General features: G+C 38.3%; 1 protein-coding gene across 6 annotated transcripts in view; it reads right to left on the bottom strand.

The window, feature by feature from the left end:
- The window catches only part of LMO3 (LIM domain only 3), a 65,988-nt gene that overhangs the window by 38,244 nt on the left and 3,686 nt on the right, over positions 1–24,058 (bottom strand). For 3 of the 6 annotated variants that reach the window (NM_001046337.2, XM_005206982.3, XM_059886521.1), the window contains 2 exons: positions 23,270–23,336; positions 17,613–17,826 (listed from right to left, as the gene is read on the bottom strand). In NM_001046337.2, the coding sequence (NP_001039802.1) occupies positions 17,613–17,818 (206 nt within the window). In that variant the 5' untranslated portion in view covers positions 17,819–17,826; positions 23,270–23,336. Of the gene's footprint in view, positions 1–17,612; positions 17,827–22,014; positions 22,178–22,801; positions 23,120–23,269; positions 24,003–24,058 lie in introns of those variants that run through there. The other 3 variants (XM_010805454.4, XM_010805456.4, XM_005206981.4) reach the window with 3 other exon arrangements.

Here is a 24,058-nt window from a genome sequence, read left to right as displayed (position 1 = left end):
TATAAGCCTTTTCAAATCGCCTATAATTACGACCATAGAGAAATGACAGGAGTGAGAAAGGGTAAAAAATAGTGTAACCGGACTGTATGGGTTTTTTTCAGAGGATGACGCATTTTTATTAGTGGGTAGAGATGGTATCCAAGAGAATACCAGCTTCTTCTTTTGGTTTCATGGAACATGGGATTTACTTTGGGATTTACAAAGTTAAGTAGTACTGTGTCCTCGTGGACAGCTGAAAGGAACACCATCTCTTTAAAGGAGAGGCAAAACTCTGTTAAAGCAAAGATAAAACTCAGTTAGAGGCAATGTTCTGATGAAAAAAAGCCAAAAGATAGTAGACATAGAATGCTGACTGACAATGGCACAAGGTTTCCAGAAGACCCAGTAGAAGTGTGTTGAGCTGAGGCACCAGCAGAAATACAGCAAATGGGGAAAGGGATCGAAGGGAGAAGATTAGATCAAACTGATGGGCAAAGGGGTGGTGGCACTGGATTTGTCCTTCATCCAGTGATGAATAATTACAAGGCTGAAGAGCTCGTTTAGATGTATATGGGAAGGGACTTCCCTGGTGGTCTGGTGGTTAGGACTTCACCTTCCAATGTAGGGGGTGCAGGTTCGATCCCTGGTTGGGGAGCTAAGACCTCACATGTCTCATGGCCAAAAAAAACAAAACATAAAACAGAAGCAATAATATCTTGCCTGGAAAATCCCACGGACGGAGGAGTCTGGTAGGCGGCAGTCCATGGGGTCGCACAGAGTTGGACATGACTGAGCAACTTCACTTTCACTTTTCACTTTCATGCATTGGAGGAGGAAATGGCAACCCACTCCAGTGTTCTTGCCTGGAGAATCCCAGGGACGGGGAAGCCTGGTGGGCTGCTGTCTATGGGGTCGCAAACAGTTGGACACGACTGAAGTGACTTAGCAGCAGCAATATTATAGAAAATCCAATTAAGACTTTAAAATGGTCCACATTAAAAAAAAATCTTAAATGAAAGAAATATATGGGAAAAGAACCTTGAAAAAGATTGGATATACATATATGTATAAATGAATCACTTTGTGGTACACCTGTGGAGAAGGAAATGGCAACCCACTCCAGTATTCTTGCTTGGAGAATCCCATGGACAGAGGAGCCTGGGGGGCCTACAGTCTACAGGGTCACAAAGAGTTGGACATGACTGAGCACGGCACGGCACGTGGCACACTTGAAACTAACACAACAATGTAATCAACTAAAATATAAAACAAAATTTTGAAAAAAAAATTTAAAAAGAAAAAAATCCTTATAATTAAAAAAGTAAGTAGATGACCTCAAATATCTTAACTTGGGCACAGTAAGGGCTCCTGAAGATATATTGCTTAATCCCAGGGAAATGGCAATCACCATGAGGTTCTAGAAAAGACAAAAGAGCTCTTTTCTTAGAAGGGACTTCCTCCCACCTCCCAGGGCAGTGAGTTCCCTCCCCACTGCAGTTCTCTCCAGTGCAGTTTACCACTTTGATTATTTAAACAATTTCATTTCCATGATTTCAAAATCTCCCAGGAGATGTCTGAAACAGGAACACAACGAGTATACATGGGATGCAGGATAGTGATCCTGTCTTCAAGAATTCAGGATGCTAAGACACATTTTCAAACATTTCAATCAACTGTATGGATTAAAAATCCTGGTCAGGAACTTTTCTTATTCTAAGATGAGGGGGAAAGTTCAATAGTGAACCCATAGGACATTGTGTGATACAGCAAACAAAGCCCGTAACTGCATCTCTAACACACTGAAATGTCTGCGGTTATTTATAAACATTTTCTTCAATGCCAGCTAATGGTGATCCCTCATGCACAAGACTGTGGAAGGTTTTCAGGGGTCACGGTCAAGTGTAGAGCTCTCTGAAGTGATCCAAAAAATATATTAAAGCTATCAGAAGAAATAGGTTAGTGTCTAGTTTTTCAGGTAATCAATCCACCATAGAAACCATTTCCTTCGAAAACTTCCGAAAAAATAAGCACGGAGAAGCAGCATTTGAAGTTGTAATCTCTGGCGAGAATACTGACTGCAGAGGCACTATGATGTGATACAGTTCACATAGGGAACTTCAGAAACATCACTAAAAGGTGTGCAGAAATGGAGAATTGAGGATTCCAGCCTTCTTCTGCATGAAATTCTGTGCCTGCTACAACATACAGCTGAAGCAGAGGCCCTGAACAACGCATCTGGACAACAGGCATTACCTTCTAGAAGAATCTGTGGTATAACATCATTGGATTGGAGCCAGCTGCCTTTTGGAGGACATCTGCAAAGACACAGCATTGCATCTTGGGACATCCTTTCATGGCACAATCTACTGCCTCCCTGGACTCATCCTGGTGGTGGCAATAAAACTACACCATCAGGGCTGCACTGATGGTGTAGTCTTAGAGGGCTTCCCTGGTGGCTCAGATGGTAAAGAAACCACCTGCGATGCAGGAGACCCAGGTTCGATGCTTGGGTCAGGAAGATCCCCTGGAGAAGGGCATGGCAACCCACTCTAGTATTTTGCCTGGAGAATCCCATGGGCAGAGGAGCCTGGCAGGCTAGAGTCCATGGGGTCCTAAAGAGTTGTACACGATTGAGCATCTAACACTTTCAATTTCAACAGGGTAGCAGACATAAGATATGTATCATTTGATTCTCCATACCAATGAATGATATATTTTCCATTTCTCTTCTACCCAAGTTAAACTTTGAAACTCACACTGTATATTGCATTACTTTTGTAATCTTTCTCCCAAAGGAACATGTAATCCGTACACAGTTGGTATTAAATATCACTGGATGGCAGATGAGTTTTTAAAACAGTAAAATTAGATACTACATCTGATCTAAATTCATGGAGTTTTCTTCTCTAATATGAGAGCCATGTGACAGCTTAAAAATACATGTTTTGTCATCCTTATGTAGCAGTTTATTCATTAGTATATTCTGTATTCTTCTGTAATCCAATGTATTTCATTATATCTCATATTTGGTTATTTTTCTTCTCAAAAGGCCCTGTTACAAATCCAATGCATTTAACTATCAAACTATGCCCATAAGGAGACTTGGACAATAGCTTACATTTTAAATTGTAGTAATTGTGAGTGCTACTAACCTGACAATCTCAAATATATTTATAAACTACACACACAAAAATGAAATGAACAAAGTGATTTCAGGCCAACCAGCTCTGACTACACATTTTAAGAAAATCACGGGGTGTGCCTAGGATCCAATGAGAACAATTTGCTACGCACTGCAGTGTTACAGCTTTCTAAATGGTAAGTAACTGTTTAAAAATTCCAAAGCCTTCTTAAAATGTTGCACTTAAACATTTCTGCAATAAAATCTTATTGAACTGTTGCTTTCATTAATTTTCTACAGACTAGAGAGCAAGGAATTCAAGTTCGATTTTTTTTTCCTTTTAACTTTGCCTACTACTAGCAAATAAACTGTGCCTCTTTTTTAAATAAACCCTTGGCCTTGAGTTTTGGCCCCTTAATAGTAGTCTACATGGTTGACTACCCTTGGTGTTAAATTTTCTTAAATTGTATTTCTGTCAGTGTATCATTTTTTTAAGCAATGGACCCTATAATAGCAAGCACTGGTCTGTCAGGAGTGCATTTTACCAGCACGACACAAGTATTTTTCACTACAGGAGACAAACAATGATATGTATTACATGCAGTAAACACTGCCTTTGGTACATAGGGTTCTTTTAGCATTTATCTATCCAAACTCTCACTGTGTCCAGAATTGGGGGGGCGCCGGGAAGGGAGAGAAACCCTGCCTTATATTAATGTTGCCAGCGGCTATAGTACAGTTTTAGAAAGAGTCCACATACACGGGATATTTCTCATGAAAGCAAACCTTGATTTAATATTAAATGAACAGAGTCAGGCATAGCAGCCCATGCTTAGTCCCTTTCTTTCAAACAACGACTACATCTCCCTTTTACAACTCTTGTCCCAAGTACTGGTACTCCCTTCCTTTTATTCACACATATCACTACCACACAACTTGCAATCAAGCTTAAAAAGCTATTAAAAATAAGAGTGCTCTCCAAATTGGAGGTATGTGAATCTCAGGGATCCTTAAACAAGGAATAGCTTTTCTGTTTATTTGATACCTTAGCCTTTACACATTGTCTTCCTAATTTTAGAAATGTACAATGGAATATTTATCAATATCTGTTTAGATTGAGGGTGCCCACTTAAACTTCCTCAGGATAAAGATGTATAAACAAAATGTTTTCGAGAACACTGTGAAAACGAATACCAGTTAAAATACTGGCATTCAACTGTCCTTGCCACTTGAGGAAAAAAGATACAAAAGTCAAGACTACAAACGAAACTTAAAGCAAGCTAACATTTTATATATAATTCTACCCCATGGGATATTAAATATGATGCTTTACAAGGTCATAGAACTTTCACAAGCTTGAGTGTGGAGAGCGTGGGCATGTAAGACATTTTAGAAAACTACCACCTCAGTTACAAAGAAAATCACATGTTCAGTAATTTCCATCAAAGATTCAAATTCATCTTACTTTATGCAAAATACACTAAAATCTTAATTTAACAACCCATTCCAGATTCCCATAATCTCCACTCTTAAATTATTTTTTTCCTATATGGCTCCAAGTGCATGTGGTATTTAAGCATTTCTTCATCTATCTTCTTTGTAGATGAAAAGTAAAAGATTATTATGTTACTAGCCTTTCATATTATTGATTACTAATCCTTAAATCTGATCTTAATCTGTTTCATTAGTCTTTTTTCTCAGTCTCTTTTTTTAATTTTCTGTCTTATCTTCATGTGTGTGTGTGTGTGTGTGTGTGTGTGTTCAGTCATGTCAGACTCTCTGTGGCCGCATGGACTGCAGCCCCCCTGGCTCTTCTGTCCATGTAATTCTCCAGGCAAGAATACTGGAGTAGGTTGCCATTTCCTCCTCCAGGGGATCTTCCCAACCCAGGGATCAAACCTGCATCTCTTGCGTCTCCTGAAATGGTAGGCAGATTCTTTACCACTGGCTCTACCTGGTAGAGCCATAACTACCCATGCTGCTGCTGCTGCTAAGTTGCTTCAGTTGTGTCCAACTCTGTGCGACCCCAAAGACGGCAGCCCATCAGGCTCCACCGTCCCTGGGATTCTCCAGGCAAGAACACTGGGGTGGGTTTCCATTTCCTTCTCCAATGCATGAAAGTGAAGAGTGAAAGTAAAGTCGATCAGTCCTGTCTGACTCTTAGCAACCCCATAAACTGCAGCCTACCAGGCTCCTCCGTCCATGGGATTTTCCAGGCAGGAGTACTGGAGTGGGGTACCATTGCCTTCTCCATAACTACCCATAACTCAGCGCAATTCTTCCTCTGTAACAACAGAAGCTTACACTAGAGTGTTGGCCTGTGTGTTGATTCTTTCCTTATGGTGTTTCACTGACACTGCCTGAATGGGTTAGCTACTCCTATTTACAGATAGGTAAACTGAGGCTTGGAGAGGTTCAGTAACTTGTCTAGGAAGATACAACTAGGAAGTAGCACTCCTCACCTTGATGCCTCTGAAACCTAGGGATTAGGTCTAACTAGCATCTGGTTTGGGAGAAGCCTAGAGAATTAGTAAGAACTGATACACATTTTTCTTTGTATAAAGTAATATCACAGACGGTAAAAACAGCAGATGAATGAATGCATCCTAGCAGTCACACATGACTAACATGCCATTAATGATAGCTGGAGTGGGGTAACACAATGTGGTAGATTAATGAGAAATACCCAGTGAGATGATTTAAAATACACTATATGTATTAAAATGAAAGGCAGAATGAGCTTGTGACTTTATTTTTATTTATTATTTTTCCCCCAATTTGTGACTTTAGAAGCACAGTGAAAAATGAGTTTTAGTGAAAATGAAAGGCTCTGTTTACTCCTAAATCAAAAATGTTTTTAAAAATTTTAATCTCCTCAAAATACATAACTTTTTTCTCAGGTCACTGCAGCAATCCACAGTTAATTGAGAAGACAAAGCGTTTAACACCTTTAGTGGAATAAGCATGCGATCTCTGTGCTAAAGATGATAGTTAATTTAATAACTATCAGTGACAAGATTATTTCAACACTTAGCAGACTATCAGTCAAGACCAAGTGACTTTTCCTTAAAATCAAGCTCAAACTGGGGGTCTTCCCTGGTGGTCCAGTGGTTAAAACTTTGCACTTCCACTGCAGGGGACGATAATTAGAGCAAATGTGTTATTTTAAATGTTTTGTACCAGAAATTAATTTCATTAAACAAGACTTGGCTTGACTTTAAAAATAATGGAAAAAGATCACTTTTCAGAGATAGAATCACTGACATTTCTCCTTCAAGAGTAGAAATTGGCAGTCAATGAAAAATCCGTATCTTTTTACCTAAGTATTCAAAAATATCAATCCCTGGTTGGGGAGCTAAGATCCTGCATGCTGCCTGGGATGGCCAAAAATCTTTTTTAAAAAATCAAGCTCAAATTGATTCATTTTGGAAGGTGAGAATCACACAGTGGTTAGGAATATAGGTCTTCGGCTTAAAGGAGGACAAGATGGCTGTTACAACACATGCCCCACCTACCAAATAGAATAGAAGGGCTACTAGAAACCGTAACAGGAAAAAAACAAAACAAACACTTAGGATGTGCAGGGTGACCGTAAGAATTAAGGCTTGCAAAGTCATCTGGCCACCACTTCCCAGCTTTCTGGAAAGTGTGTTCGAGATTTCTTTGTGCATGAAGTGTAGACAATCACTGCTTTGAAAGCTCACTTGTTCATGCTGTGACTCTGTAAGATCAATGGGCAGCTTCTTCGCCAACACCCATAATGAATCCTAGCCCATTTTATAAATTTAAATACAGGCTCAAGAACTTTGATTGTATTTACTGGTTGAATTTAACTTTTAATTTTAAAAGTACAGACAGCTGGCACATCCAGATCCCACTCTCATAAAAAAGAATGCATATTAATGTTTTAGTTTGGAAGATGAATGCCTGGCTGTTCTTAATGTGAAATTAAAATTAGTGAGCCAGGGTTAGGTGAGGGGCCAGAAGCATGAGTATAAACAGAACACTTCTGTAACAATTTATCTCATCTCATCAAGAAGGTGATTCAATTGTTTTAAGTAACAATATGTCTTTGATGTATTTCCTCTAAATGCTAGATTTGGAAACATTGATGATAATCAGAGCAAATATGTTATTTTAAATGTTTTGTACCAGAAATTAATTTCATTAAACAAGACTCAGCTTGACTTTAAAAATAATGGAAAAAGACCACTTTTCAGAGACAGAATAACTGACATTTCCCCTTCAAGAGTAGAAACTGGCAGCCTATGAAAAATCCATATCTTTCTAATTTTTATTACATAAGTATTCAAAAATATCTATTATATTGTGATCAGGGCAGAGTTTAATGACAACTTTGGTCAAGATGTTACCTTCACCCATGTTGTGTTGGCAGCTTTAGCTCATCAATATGAACATTCCTATTGTATTATATTGTATTATATAATAAATACTCCAATAACCATATAGTAGACATGTGTAGATGTATCAGTTTCAACTCAAACATACAACTATACCATCTCCGTGAATTAGCAACAGTCAAATGACCAAATCCTGGGGTCTATTTTGAGACACATACTTCACAACTATTATATAATCACACAGGGTCATCACTGAAGCCAAATAAAGACATAAAAAAGATACTAGTAAATTATACATTAAAATAATCCCATTCAATTTAGCAGATGAGTTCTGTAATCCCAAATGGGAATTCAGTCTATAACAGCCTGAGTTAGCATTACAGTGGTTCTCAGATGGTACCACTTTCTCACCTAATATTTAGAAAAGTGTAGCGGGTATTCATTTGGAACAGTGATACCAGGGTACCACAAAACCATATACTGGCTGCCTCTAATCCTTGCTTCTTCCTCTCTGACTCACTCCAACCACACGAGCATCCTTGATTTTCTTCAAACACATTAGAAAATCTTCCACTGCAAGTTCTTCATACTGACTGGCCCCTATGCCCAGAATGTCCTACCTATACATCCTCATGGCTAGCCTTCTTTAGGTCTTTATTCAAGTTATCCTCTCAACAAACGTGCCTGTCTACCCTGTTTAATTTTTCAAATCCTTATCTCCTCCCCACCACATTCACACAGGCATCATCACTCATAAATACAAATTCTGCAGACCTCTTCAGTTCAGTTCAGTCACTCAGTCGCATCTGACTCTTTGCGACCCCATGGACTGTAGCACGCCAGGCTTCCTTATCCATTACCAACTCCTGCAGCTTGTTCAGACTCACACTACTCCATTTTTCCTGTGCATTTATTATCTTCCTAGTGTACTCCATACTTATTTTGTTGACTATCTGCTTTCTCCACTAGAATAGAATCTCTACACAGGGAAGGAGTTATTTCTGTGTTTTACTCCGCCTTGTGTCTGACGGCTTTGTACAGTACCTAGAGCATGTGCTCAGTCGCGTCTGACTCTATGTGACTCCATGGACTGTAGCCTGCCAGGCTCCTCGGTCCATGGAATTTTCTCAGCAAGAATACTGGAATGGGTTGCTATTTCCTCCTCCAGGGGATCTTCCTGACCCAGGACTGAACCTTCATCTCCTGCATTGGCAGGCAGATTCTTTACCACTAGTGCCACCTGGGAAGCCCCACCTAGAGTGTATAGGATAATAGCTGTTCAGTGGGAAAATGGGGAACTATGATGCCAAGTGTTTTGCATCTGTTGATAACTTATCAGTATCTGCAGTGAGAGCGGAATGACATAAACAGCATGAAAGTTACAAGGCTAACTCTATCTTTCTCTGTATCTAAAACTTTATGAAGCTTTAATCTCAGTTTTTATAAAAGGACTACTGGCTTATCAAAGGATTTTCACAGAGCACAATTTTTACTTATTATTTATAATGTCCCTCCTGAAATTTTTTTTCTACTCATTCCTAATTATACCTCTTCTCATTCTCTGTACTGGTTCCATGTGACAGAACTATACTAAAACTCCTTCTATTTTTTCCTTAGTTATTTAACAATGGTGAGTACATCAGCTGTAAAAAAAAAAAAAACAAAACTAAAAAATAATTTGCCATTAAGTGCTTCCCAAATTTCTCAGACTATCTTATTCTTTACATAGTAAAATATTAATAGTTTTGTATTTATGTATTATACAAAGTCAATTAGAAATATAAAGTTTATATATTCATTATTTATAGAAATGAAATATTGGCACTCAAATATTTGTTAAGCAACTAAATGGCTTCATTTTCAAACTGTTAGATACAGCAAAACATGTAATCATAAATACAAACATGTAATCATAAATACGAACCCCAATCCTATTCACTCAGCAAGGACATGTTGTCAAAAGAAGGGGTTCTTGTAGCTTAGAACCTTTTTCATTTTTTCCCCCTAATAAATGGTCACAGAAAATACTCGTTGCTAAATTTTTAGGCAATTCAGTAACATTATTTCTTTTTATCTCCCAAAACACAGACATCCCTCAATGGACAGTCACATGTAATACTTACAGGCTTTAAAATTATGTTCATAGTATAGTACAGTTGAACTTCTCACCCGTAAAACTAAATAAACCTGCCAATTGAAACTACTACTCATTTTTAGTGTTAGAAGTTATGATCATTTTTTCATCCACCTCTCTACTCCCATCCCTTCCAAAGGAACACTCATCTTAGAAAGTGAAGTGAAAGCGTTAATTGCTCAGTCATGGCCAACTCTTTGTGCCGCCATGGACTGTAGCCTGCCACGCTCTTCTGTCCATGGAATTCTCCAGGTAGGAATACTGGGGTGGGTTGCCATTCCTTTCTCCAGGGGATCTTCCCGACCCAGAGATCGAACCTGGGTCTGCTGCACTGCAGGCAGTCTATTTACAGTCTAAGTCACCTCAGTCTAATATGCAGCTGTTGGTCAGAATGTATTTTTATGGGATGGTTGATAAAAACAAAGTAAGCATCATGCTCAACGCCATAAGGTATTTTGTGGACAGTCTTGACTCTTAACTTTTTTGGTGAAATGTGAGCAATCTATCAAAGGGTACTAAAGAGATTTCAAAATCTTTTAAAACAAAAAAAAAGAATAAAATAATTTCAATAATGATCTGTACCTCTGCTATTAATAGAATTGCTAGAATAAAAACAAGGCATTGTTTTTAAAAGTTTTCTGAAATCAGAATAAACTAGTGATGTCTATAACTTCTTTTTGCTCTTGAAGTTGCCTGTTGGGATCCCACAGCCTGAGATGGGAATTTATTTTTTCTTGGTGGTATTTAGATCACTATTACATGCTATCATTAGCACATTTTATGATGTTCCCTGCCCCATTACTAATCCATGTCATATTGGATATTTATGTTTACTAAAACTGATTTTGTTTTTATTAATAGGATGGGTTTACTTTAGGCGATGCTTTACTGCATTAATAATAACAATTTTACTTAAATATGGCTTTGGTGTACTCCTATGCAAATAATCTTTGAAATCCTAAGAGTCTTTTATTTTCCCAGTAGCCCAGTTGGAGAGTTTTTAATATTACATTGAATCATAACAAAACATGCTGGTTAGAGTCTAACTTAATACATGCAGCTTAATGTTAATTTTCCAACTTCAAATCAGAGATCTAACTATTCCGATATGATTATTTATCTCAAGTGTGATTTTTGTTTTCAACTAATAAAGTCCACAGCTAGAGATTTTTGCATCATAAAAAACTAAAACTATGGAGTAAAAGAATTCAGCAAAAGAAATGGGATCTTTATATAACTAAAAAAATTCGTTGAGAAGAAAACTATCTATCAAGAAGTTTTGATGGTATAGAGCAGAAAGCAAAAATGGTGCAGGTGAATGCCCAAGTGACTGATGTGGGATTCATCATAACTATGTTTGTAATACAGCAAATATGCTTGATGAATGTAATAAAAGGGTATGCTTAGGTCCTAAGTTCTTGAGGGAAAAGTTATCCATTTATATGGATAATAAGGGGGAAAAAACCCTCAATAAGCAAAAGAAATTGCTTTAAAGTAAGAAACAAAACTAAATGTCACATTTCTTGCTTCACAATGGAACATCTACTTCAAAATAAATTTCTTATAAATACCCTTGAGAAGGGGAACATACGGTTAATCATCAAAACAAGTATGTTACAATGGTAGAAACGGAAATGAAGCAGACAGTATCGAACTCCACTGGAGCTGAGAAAAACAGAATTGGGTGATAAAAATCACAAGGGAATAAAGTTAGGCCTTCTGCAGCATTATAAACCTTGTCTTTCCTCTTAGAATGGTGAACACCCTGTAGGAATAAGGCAGTGCTATGGTTTACAATACTAAGGAATTAGCTGGCATCAAGTATCTGAATTTTACAAGTTTCAAAGCCTGCCAAAGTATGGTGATCTGGTAAAAGTCAATTATGACCAAAGTCAATGCACATTCTAAGGTTGTACAGATTCTAATATCTGTATGTGCAATATGCATACACATACCTACATCTCTTTAGGTGCTTACAAAGGGAAATGCAGTGAATCAGTAGGAATAATTGCTTATATAAGCAGATTAAAAAATTAAAAAAGGAGGAAAATGCCTTTTTAAAGAAATGTGGCTAATGTAAATCCTGTTTTAAAAGCTATCTGGTTGATTGAGAGAGTATTGCTATTTTTATTTTTACTTTCCTTGTTTTCAAGATCTTGTTCTATATTTACAATCACATATTTTAACATTTATTGATAAAAGTGAGAAACCTTAATTTCTTTTTGGAAGATAGGATGAGGTTACAATGTATAATTTTGAATGATAAAAGACATTCTCGTAGGAACTGGTAAATGTTTTCAAACCAAATAGTAAAATAAGATTTCAATGACTCATAATATAATGAGAAAAAATATACAATGGTCATTTAGGTTGGTGCAATTCTTCTTTAAGGCTACATAATTTTTACGTGAGGCAGAAAACTGAACTACATAATGCATTTCTACAATGCATATATTCATCGAAACCATTTACAAAATTATGACTTTCAGCATATTTTTAAACTGATTCCTTAATAAATTATGTTTATGCAGTCAAAACAGAATTAACATTTACTATTAGTCACTTACTGGAAGTTAATGGTGAGCTTATAAATGAAGTGCTGGCTTACTTAGATACACTTTAAGAGCAACCAAAAATAAGAGATTCTTTCCCAGAGTTCTATGTATTTATAAAGTGCAAAATAAGCAATTTTAGCAATTCTCAAATGTAGTTCTTCCATATGTATTTAATCCTAAATATACTTGTAGAAACAGAATATTTTTCTGCTAAGTCAGGTATGTCTAACTTATCCATTTTATGTGTAAAACCTATCGTGATTGAAGTATTCCATGCTTTATGAAAAGATAAAAACAGTAAAGACATAGAAATGGTGTGAAGTATTTTATTTTTAATATTCTTAGTGGGGGTTATTTTCAGGACAATATCTCAAGTCTATAAAACAAACCAAAAGGCACAAAACTAGAATAATTAAGTAAGTACTCATTCCCTGAAAATGAGTATATTACAGAATTAAGGACAGATAAATTTATAAATAAGAAATTCTCTATGTAGATGAGATATTTTTAACAGAGATTGTTGCAGAGAGATTGTTGCTCAGGAATTCTAGTGTGGGTCTACCAATTTTTCTCTAAAGCAAAGGGTATTCTCCCAAAGTATTGCACAAAATTATCCCTCTTGATTTGTGCTGGTCCATGAATGATAGATATATACTATAAAATGTTTGAAATAGAATGCAATAATGCTTTTCTATAATAAACAGAAAAATAAACTTAAAATTATAATATTTTATAAAGCTGTAAATAAAGCAAGATAATTTGCAAGAAATATAGCAGTATTTTTTAAAGACCCTACAGTCTAAGTTATTAACACTTAGATAGCAAAATATCTCAAAATACAAAGATTAGCTTAGACATTTAAATATGATAAAGTTATACTATAATAAAATGTTAAGAAAGCTCAAATTAAAAAAAAAATATTTGGGAGAAGCGTCATTCCATATAGAAGATTAGTTTTTTTGGAATTTAAAACAATAAAAAGTTATATTTCAAATAATAATAATGTACTGCTTTCCAGGGAAGATCTTTTCAACTGCCTAATATCTAAAAGAGGACAAAGCAGGAAAAACAGAATGAATATGTCAGTTAGCATTAAAAAAGAATCTGTGCAGTGAACTGTCAGATAAAATAATATTAATAATATATTCATATTTACTTTTAAGGCCATAATTATCTATTAATATAAATTTAATCTCATAAAAATTTATTTAGAAGCTCCAGTTTTGATCAGTGTGAAATAAAGTTATAGCTAGGCTAATGCTCTATGTAGCATTTAATTTTAATTTTCTATTGTAAAAATCATATTACTACATTGAAGCACATAAAATTTGCAATCAGCATCACAGTTTCAAATCCTTTTTGTTAATTGGTAGCTGTGGTGGAACATGAAGCATCACTTTCTCCCAGTACTTTCATTTTAAACAAGTCATCCTCATGTATAAAAACAGCAAATTGCATTGTCTTTTATACAAGATGTTTTCTGTTTCTTGTGCAGAAAAAGCTATATGTAGCTTTCCCTATAGCTTTGAGTACATTCTCTGGTAAAACATCATTCACAGAGACGCAAGATACAGTCTTCATCACCTTGATGCTTAAAATACACCATAAGTAAGAAAATGCAGGCTTCAATTTAAAAACTGGCAAAAATGGCCCAAAAGCTTAAGTGTAACTGCTGATATTCTACACTGCCTCCAAGTTGAGAAGTAAAGTACTATGGTTTATCTCGTGGTTCTGACTTCATGAAATTTGACATAAAATCTTAATTCTAAAACTGATGATATATTAACTACTTTATTCATACTTAGCAAACAAATCAGAATGAAAGATAGTTTAGTAGTAACTATAGTCCTATAAACATCATTATTAAACCTTGGCTAGTTTTACATAGTAATTGATAATTTACTTTATGCATTCTTTAGTTCAAGGCACAAAAATGCTTCCACGTCTACTTTGTCATAAACAACTTAAAAAAAAAACTGTAACTGTATTGGATATGTTTTTAAACAGATACATTGTTAGGTCTTGGCATATAAATATCAGCGGGCAGATTGACTTCATAGTTTAAGTCAGAAAGCGTTAATAGAGGAATTTTTTAAATGTCAATGTTTCTGTTCCTATTTCTAATGAGTTTCTGAGGATGGCGAGCAATCCTACCAACAGACAAATTCCCTCTCATCAGACACGTTTATCTTATATTCTCCAGAAAAAATAAAAAATCCTATATCAGCCCTGTTATGGAAAGGGAACTGTCAAGATTTGAAACTCAGTAATAAACTGTAAAAATGTTTTCTTTTTCTTAAATACAGCTAAATGTGCCTCAAAGAAGAAAAAATTACTGCAGTAACAGTTTCCAATACCCTAAAAAAAATATCTTATGATTTAAAAATTCTTATATTTATCATTTAAAGAACTTGTAAAAACCTGTCATCACCACCATTACTCAGAATAAGGCAAAATATTAATAAAACGCAAGAACTTCAAGATTCATTGTTCAGCAATAAAAGTGTTTTTTGTGTTCTCTTTTGGAAGGAGAAGTTAACTAGGAAGTTAAATAAACTTGGCAAAAAGTATTTCACTCTTCTCTAGATGTGAAAAATTATCTGGCCCAAGATAATATCTATAACCTATAATTTACTGGTGCAGGTAAGCTACTTTTTCTTTATCATTTCCCACGTTCTTACTTAGATGCCTGGAAAGTTAGACCAAGAAATACAAATCTGTAAAGTATGTATGGCTTGTTTGTGCCTCAAAGATATCACATAATATCCAAAAATCAATCTAAACTACTTTTTAATAGGATTTAAATGGTTAAGCAGTGGCTGTGCAAAATAACAAGAAAGCAATGTGCTGAACACAGAAGGAAATGAGAAAAGTTATTTTCAAAGCTTGGGAAAATAGCCACAGAATATTACTTGTTCACTGATCATATTGCAGATTTTATGTAATTAATAAATAGTAACAACTTGAGGTGCACCTCCCTTTTTCCCTTAGTTAATTTTTGTCTAACTTAAAATCATGTCTCTCACAGAGCAGGCATAAGCATTTTGAATGCCTGTTTATACACATTCGAAGAAATTAATTTGTACATAAAATCTGCTTGAATGTATTAGACATAAGGAATCAGATTATTTTAATTTGCCAATCAGAGACATATGCTTTTAAACACAGAATTTCATTGTGCTATGCACTTTCCACATAAAACTAATACCACATCTGCAGCATAATCTATAACACATAACACGATGTTTTACACCCATACCATTTACCCATTTCACTTCTGCAGTTTTTAAGTGTTGATGAACTACTTCTTGCCAAAGAAGCCACGTTATATACAACAAAACCTTCAGTTTAAATAAGGGATAAGCTTGCTGTTAACAACTTAGTTTGAAATGTTAACAACCCTTAGGCTGTTAACATAACAACTGGCCATTAATGTGGTAATGACCAATTTGAGAGGAAATTGCACTCTGAGAAATGAATATATTGGCAATCTGGACTAGGGTTTAAATTTGAAAGAGTTAGGATTAAAAAAAAAAAAGTAACTAGATTAAAAGTTTGAGCTTATCAGAAATCAACTAAAAGTTGTATCACACAAAGCAGCAAATAGACTCTTTTAGAGATAAAGATTTCTGAGATGAAAACTATTTTGATAAAATCCCTTCAACAACACACTTACTTGAGACTATCAAATACGAGTTGAACAACTTATTTTTACTACCATAAGGAAGACAGACGAAAGCAATACAAGGTTACTTTCTCTGCTCTCAACTTTGTTGACAACCGCAAAAGAGTTTCACTCAGGACACAGGTATTTCATTGGCAAATTTGTATTTTTGAGTTAAAAATAGCCAGAGATTTCAAAAGACTGTAAATTTGACATAATTTTTGTCTTTATTCCATATTAGAACACTTTGATCTTGCCTAGACTATATAAACTCCTTGCTTTCGAAAGTGTTGTTACATGAATCCACTGGAGATTCTGCAGTGGTAAACAAAAGTCAAAGACAGAGTCCAAAAGCCTGTGGCTATTGGTTAGGAAGATAAAGCAAAACTAGGAAGCAATGTCAAGTCGCTAAAAGCAAATACACTCTGTGCAGAAATCAGGCTCTAATTCACAAAGAGCAGAAGAGAATTTTTTATTTGCAAGAGGAAAGTCCCAAGACTGCAGAGTCTACAAGAATTCATGGAATAGCTTAATTCTAATGATTAGTTGCAGTAGTTAGAGAACTCCTTCCCTAAAGCCACTTCCTATTTTCATGGCTAGGACCTTACATGTATTTTGTGCCCTTGGAACACAGAGAAGTGGCAGCAAGTGGTCATAATTAGTCAGGGGGCTGTCAGATGAAGCAGTCCTAAGAGGGTAGAGAGTAGAATCTGATAAACAGTACCAGGCTCACCCTCTTGTAACAACCATTCATCAAACAATATGTTCTTCTATATAGAAACTGAATTGGACTGAAAATAACTGAATTATATATGAAGCAGCACCAAATTCCCTAGAAAATTCCCTAGAAAACACCTCCCGAAATGACCAAGGAGTTACTGCTGATTGATAAATTTTGTGTCATAAGAGAAAAAAATTCAAAATAAATCACTTAATGTCAGACTAGAAAAAGTGATTAATTGTATCAAATATGAAAACCCAAATGATGCCATATATCATTTCTCTAATTTGATAGATCCTACTTTATTAATATAAGTAATTTGCAGCTGAATGAAGTCACAAAGTCCCCTGAAAAGCAAAATAATTTTTCTTAAACATAAGTCCATGTGTAGAGTACTAAACGCTAGAAGATTAACCTGCTTCATGGCTTCAGAAACAAGAACATCTGCATTGTCCTGAAACTGTTCAGATGTTTATAGGTTGGAGAGTGGCTATCATTTCCCTATAATGATGGAGGTCTTTACTTTGTTATTTTCCATAAAGCTACTGGCAAGTCTGAGGCAGATGAACATTCAAATGCTATCTTTGCGAAGATCACTTGGAACGCTCTGGGGTTGCGGGCAGGGGGATATGTATTCACATTTGGAGGAAGTTTTCAACATTCTACTAAAGATCCTTCTAATAAATACCAGATAAGAGTTTCAAACCGACTTTCTCTGACAAATCTGGAACAGAAAGATCGCGGAATCACTGTGCTACACTCAGCCTGACCCTGTCACTTTCCTGCTAAGAAAACTTGTATGCTGATTCATACCGAACACCTTGACATGAACTGGAGGTTCACTTATCCCCAGGTAGGAGCATCAGGCAAGGCAAACAGAAAGACTGTAAGATACTGTGTTTTCCTGACCATGACTCAAGCCCTTGTTTGTGCCACAGACATAGTGCGCTGAAGGCTGCCAGGTGGACATCTTTCAGGAATAGAAGCTGGCAGGAAAGACACAAAACACACAAGTACACTTACAGAAGTATTTTAAAAGGAATCCAGTGATCACTGGTGTGCAAGGCGAATTCCTACCTCAGATAGTCTCTGCGACAAAGGATAAGGTTAGCTTTTGTGTACAGGGTAGAACCCACTTCTCCCAAACGGCAGTCACAGCAGGCACACTTCAGGCAGTCCTCATGCCAGTATTTGTCCAATGCCTTTAGCAGATACCGGTCCTTGATCTTTCGGTTGCAGCCAGCACAACCTTTCGGCTTGGTGTCTGGCTGGACTGAGAGCATTTGTATACCTGAAGGAAGACAAGAACAAAAAAGAGAGCTGAGACTCCAAAAATCAAGAGATGTCTGAAGACCTCCATTAAGTTAAACATTTCTGATTGCCGTTTTCAAGGAGTATTAGACTTTCCACTTAAGGGCTAGGCAGAAATTGGGCTTCCCTGGTGGCTCAGATGGCAAAATACCTGCCTATAATGTAGGAGACCTGGGTTCGATCCCTGGGTTGGGAAGATCCCCTGGAGAACAGAATGGCTACCCATTCCAGTATTCTTGCCTGGAGAATCCCATGGTCAGAGAAGCCTGGCTGGCTATAGTCCATGGGATAGCAAAGAGTCAGACATGACCGAGCGGCTAGCATACGAATATACAGAAATTGAAATAAATTTTGAAAACAAAGAGGTTCAAACTTTGTTAAGTGTCTTTGTTAAATCATTCATGAAGTTACACCTATAAAGTAGCAAAAATAATCAATTCATCTTGTACCTGGTAAGATGATATCATCTACATGAAGTTAAGTAATAGTAAATAATTTTATATTGGTACAGTTTTCTACATAGAGAAGTTCCTTTTGGGAGAAAATAGGAGTCAATGGTTAACAATCTAGAAAAAAGCTATTTAACAGACTAATCTGTGTACACACTGTAGGAGTCAAGAATGAGTTGGTGGAAGGAAAGTTCACTTTTATGGGATACACTAACCTCACTTAGCAGTAGAGATGTTTATACTTAAGCATAAGTACAGTCACCCAAAAAGTTCTCCAATCCTATAATACTTATTTACATCCAAATACTTCCTTCTATGTCCTTGATATTTCAAAGCATTCATTGTGTTAAAAATTTTCAAAATGCATTGCCACTCACAAGCATTGGTCCATGCATCTCTTAGTGGCAGATCATCTAACTATAGGCTATATATTTTTATATAAAATTAAACTATAGGATTAAGTAATTTATTATCATAAACATGCACTTATTTTATACAGGAAAGAAAAAACAACAGAAGACAAAGTTTCAATATATATAAAGTTACACAAACATCCACGGGCAAATATATATTATATACATATATTACACACTACACACATGCTGGACTAGACACAGGGACATTTATACATTTTAGAGACATATTTCCATATCATAAATAAGGAGATTAATTGAATTCTCTGGTTAATACAACTTGATTGAATTTTTTTTTTCCAGTGAAAGGATATTTGCCTTCGAGTTTCTTCTTTCCTAAATGTCAAACACTCAGTTTTTCAAAAAGCTGAACGAATTATTCACAGCTGCATATGTATCAACTAACGCATTTCAAGCACTCTAAACTACTGTAGACATTGATTTCAATTTCTTTTATTTTACAAATTATGATAGCGTGAGAGGTTTAGGGACTGGCTCAAAGCTGAATGACAGTTAAGCCCAAACTTCATGGCCTTCTTACAATCCAGAGATACCACTGCTATATTATGCCTCCTCTCTTAGGCAGAAAGTTTTAAACTTGGACACAGAAGGACACAAAACATCAAATGTGTCTGCAATTGAAACAGTATCAAGAAAGAAATGCCAAGCCTTAATCTAGAGCATTTTCCGTGTGTTCCCTGCTCCCAAACAGCTAAACCTTTTTTGGTTTCCTCTGATGCCTGATGATAAAGCCTTTACCTTTATTATCTTCACTCTCTTTTTCTTTTTTAATCACACTAAGAGACAACAAGACACCATACCCTCACAGCAGAATAACTTTTCTAACTATAAATGATACATGCATTTCAAATAATAGTGTTATGATGTTGAATTTCCATTAGAAAATAGCTTCTCTGGTCGAGTGATGGAGCAGGGACCAGCAGCTAGGCATCAGAGTAGCTGCTTTTTCTGCATGGGATGCACAGCCGTGGTCCTCGGATCTGCAGATTAGTAGCTGGATTTGTACAGAGGAGCAGGTGGTATTCCTATAGCCAGCTTTCTATCCCTTTCTTTGAAGGAGCTCGGGGTCTAGTGTAGATTAATCATAACCCTTGATAGTGCTGCTAAATCTCACTCTCTAGAACTTCTAACAAATGAAGTTTCTTTGATCAGAACTAGTTAACCGTCTTCTCGCAAGGTTCCACAAGGAATGAATCCCATTAATTACAGTACAGAACATACCCAAGTGCCTCTTAACTGTCTTCCTGGGGGAAGGAAAAACTGTGATATACTAAAAGACAGCCTGGATTTCATGATTGAGAACACCGAGAGGTATGTTTAGAGCAGCCAGTCTAATTACCCAGTTTATAAGGCTATTGTTTTTTTCATATCATCAAGCTGAAAATGTTTTGATCCAAATCTTTCTTAGTTGTAGCTAAGCTCTGTTTCTCTGAGCTGTGTTCTCATCACCAAGCGTGGAAGGTCAACTATCTTTATTCACGATGCTTTGCGAACAAGACAGGAGATACCAACATTTGGCACAAGCAACACCACCCTGCTTGTCTTCACAAAATGTTTTTGTTGGGCTGACATTTTAATTTAGCACTCAGAGGCCAATTAATATTTGAAACTCTTACAGAATTCTGTTTGGCCTTGGGCGTAGAAGGAGTTTGAGATTTTTACACTCCATCCTGGTACCTTCGTGTCGAAAACACCATCACGTTACTCTTGAAAAGGAAATCTTTTTCGATACTCTGCAAGTTAACAGTTGTGGGAAAAAAGGACTATTTTGCAGTCACCACGTTACCCTGTACCAAACAGGCATAAACCAGCCAGCAGCCTCCCTTCAGCATCCGGCAGAACGCGTCTGGGTAAGAGTTATGTGTTCAGAGCTGAGAAACATTTTGCAAGTTGCTTATAGCACATCAGGACCCATAACTAGTTTGAGATTGGCATGTAAATTGTTCTGAGGGAAATTCTTATTGCCTCTGAGACCTTGCCATTCTGAGTTATTTGACAGTTTAAGGAAAATCATAATTTTTAAAAAAGACATAAATAATAGCCTGTGCAGTGTGGTGTGCAGAAATAAGTAGAACCATTTCATTTAAACTCTGGTGAGCTTTTAATTGCCTGGATTGCATTGTGAGGCAGCCTAACGCTTGATTAACTCCATTATGTCCCCTTGTTCTGTGCCATTCATCCGCGCAGTCTCAGCTTCAGTAGTTAACACAACAAAGTAACCACAACTCCACAACACGCTGGGGTTAAAAAAAAATCATAATAAAAGATCTGCAGCACTTAGACCCAGTCTTCTATATTTTTGGACTGACTACACCGCAGTGAGTGGAAAACATTTTGTCCCCGTCGGAAGATGCACAGAGAACAATTTGGGAGAAGGAGCGGGAAGAGGGAATCCATTAAAGGGGGTTGGCAGCAATGAGGTGCCTCAGGAAGATTCAAAAATGGGAATGCAGGTTCTGCAGCTGGGAGCAGTGACACAGATTAAAAGAATTTGGCCAACACCGGCCATTCGATTGCCAAGAGGTACCAAACAAAAGATTTTCTCTCCTCCTGCCCATCTTCATCCTCTCCCCAGCCCCCGATTGGAGAACTGGATTGGGCCTAAAAGCTTGTTTCTCTCTGTTCACTGGCCCAGAGCGTCCCTACAGGCTGTAACCCCCTAAGGGACAACAATGCAAATAGATGTCCCCAGATCTCAGGAGCTGGAGCTGCTTAACTCTGTTCTGCCCCTTCAACTCCCAACCCTCCCCTCCCCATCCTTCCACCACCACCTCCCTCCCCTTTTTGAGCAATGGAGCTGGGAACCAATTTGATTCCCTTTTTCTCCAATGCAGCTGCAAGGCTCAGAGATACTGACATTTTTCCACTCTTATCAGTTTAATTACAGTTACCATGGCAGCAAAGTGCTAGTGCTTGGCAAAGGCCAACAAGAGATTTGCAAGACTGGGTTCAATTTTGATGCAGCTCACATGCAAAATAAAAAAAAAAAAAAATAAGAAACATACATACACTCTAACAAAGAATCCCTTGAGGAGTTTATGTTCCAGCCTTTTGTGGTAGCGTCTCTGCCGCCACACAAGGATGCTTTGCAAAGAATGTAGCAGTTATTTGTTGCACCTAGCAAGATTAATTGGTTTAAGCAGCCGTCTTTCAAAGCAGTTACAAACAATAATATTTCAGATCTTTTCCGAGAGACACAAAAGCCGCGGAAGGGCAAGAAGGCTTTGGAGCAGCAGAGAGTGCCGAGCGCCGGCAAAGTGCATCTATGATAGATTGTAACCTTACCAAAACTTTTCTCCTTTTTCTGCATGAGTTGACTGAGGCGTGCCTGAGTTGCCGCAGCTTCGCATGGAGCACCCAGCCCAGAGGTAGAAGTGGAAGGGGGTTTCCCTCGGATTTAGCTCAAGTGCGGACCCGGTGCACAGCCTACACCCGCCGAGGACCGACTATTGTGAAGCCCACTTTGGGAGCGGGTCGGAGCGGGCGGCGGGCGTGTAGGGGTGGGGGAAGGGATGAGGGCGGCCAGACGAGATGCGGCGCACACCCGGAGCCCCTCGCCGGGTGGCGGCGTACAAAATGATGGCGAATGACAAAGCCACAAGCTTCCCTAACTCTGCCCGTAATCCCCAAATCCCAGCGGCCCCTTTTAGCTTCGTGGTAACAAATGGATTTGATTAAACTGTCACATGCAGCGTTAGCATAGCATATCATGTTCAATATGAAAAAGATCATAAATCTGACTTGTATTTCATAACAGCAATCTGGGTAGCCCCCGTAAAATAAAATGTGCCGCAGCAGTTTGAATCTCCATCGATTAGGACAGGGGCACCTTGCTCCAAGGATCCCCTCTTTTCTCGACACTTCTTCCCAACCTCCCCCTACACCACTCTCCCCCTCCCCCCAGACATTCACTTTTCCATCTGGTAGGAACAGTATTTTTGTTACAGTGGTACAGTGGACCGGAGGCAGAAGTGGCCTCAGGAACCCAAAGATGGTCATTTCAATTCTTGGGGGAGGGGGGTGATGAATTTCAGAAACTAAGGTCAAAGGGCGGGCGGTATCCGGAACCCACCTAAGACTGAATTCCCTTCCTACGGGCCGGGCCAGGGCGAGCATCTCCTCTCAAACTCTCCCAGCCTCTGTCTCCCCCGGTGTCAGGGGGCTGGGGTTGGGGGTGTAAATGCCGCAGTTGCTCGGGAACTTTGACTATTATCCACTTGAGTCGTAGTTGAGACGTTCCGCGCCGCAGCCGCTCGGCTCTCCCCGCCTTCCAGCCCCATCTTCCGCCCGCATCTATTTCATGTCTCATCATAAAAATAATGAAGCCTCACATGATTTAAACAAAACCGTCTCAGCAGAGCTGCAGCCCGAGTGAAAGTTGCAGTGCGGAGCCGGGCTGCAGCTCCAGTTTATGCCTCATTAGGAGAGGCTGGGGAAAAAAAAAAAAAAACCCACATCCGCACACGCACGCGCGCACCCGCAGACACACACACACAACCACAAATAAGCCGCCGCGTGTGCACACAGTTGCTGCACTTACCTTCTCAATTAAGCGATACAGGGGGAGGCCGTTCAGAAAGCACAGTGGCTGCTTTGTAGCTCTTCTCCTTGGGAAAGGTCAAAAAGAAGCATTGTTTGAAAAAAAAAAAAAAAGGAGGGGGAGGGAGGAATCTATTTTTTTTTTTTTTTTTTAAGTTTAAAATAATGAGGTCCTCCAGGATCCGCCGAGCAATGGTGTTGACCGCATCTGAGCCACAGGTGTCCTCCTTTTAGGCAACTGCAGTCCGAGGCTGTCTCTCTCTTTCCGTCCTGGCTCAACACAACTTACCCCGGCGGCAGCACGCGAGGAGCCGAGCTGAAGCAGCCCCGGCTCTCAGCTGCAAAATGCAATCCCTTCCCAGCCAGACCTAATACAGCCCAAGAAAAGGTCACTCAGTTATTACTGAGCCGGCGGAGCCCAGGCAGCGCTTGTCAAGACCACAGAGAAGCAGCTCCCTTCCGATTTAAGACTATTTACCTCTCGCCCCCACCCCTCCCCTCTCCTCTCCCTTTCCTTCTCTCCCTCCCTCTCTCGCTGGCTCCCTCGCTCGCTCTCGGGTGCCTGTTCTGCAGCTCAGTCAAGTAACAGCCGCCCTCGGAAAGTGCAAAGCAGCCACAAGACAGATCGGGCTTTGTTGCTAATTTCCCAGGGTGAAAATTTACAAGCCTGCGAGTTGCAGTCAGCATCACCCCACGCATATGCTGCTCGCCAACGCTGAGGACGACCCACCACCCTCCCCGACCCCCCCGCCCGGGGCGCACAGAATGTGACCTCGGCTGGAGTCGACTT

This window comes from Bos taurus, chromosome 5, assembly GCF_002263795.3.
Source record: "Bos taurus isolate L1 Dominette 01449 registration number 42190680 breed Hereford chromosome 5, ARS-UCD2.0, whole genome shotgun sequence".
NCBI lineage: Eukaryota > Metazoa > Chordata > Mammalia > Artiodactyla > Bovidae > Bos > Bos taurus.
The sequence above is the reverse complement of the archived record's forward strand: the minus strand, read 5'-3'. Positions and strand labels throughout refer to the sequence as shown.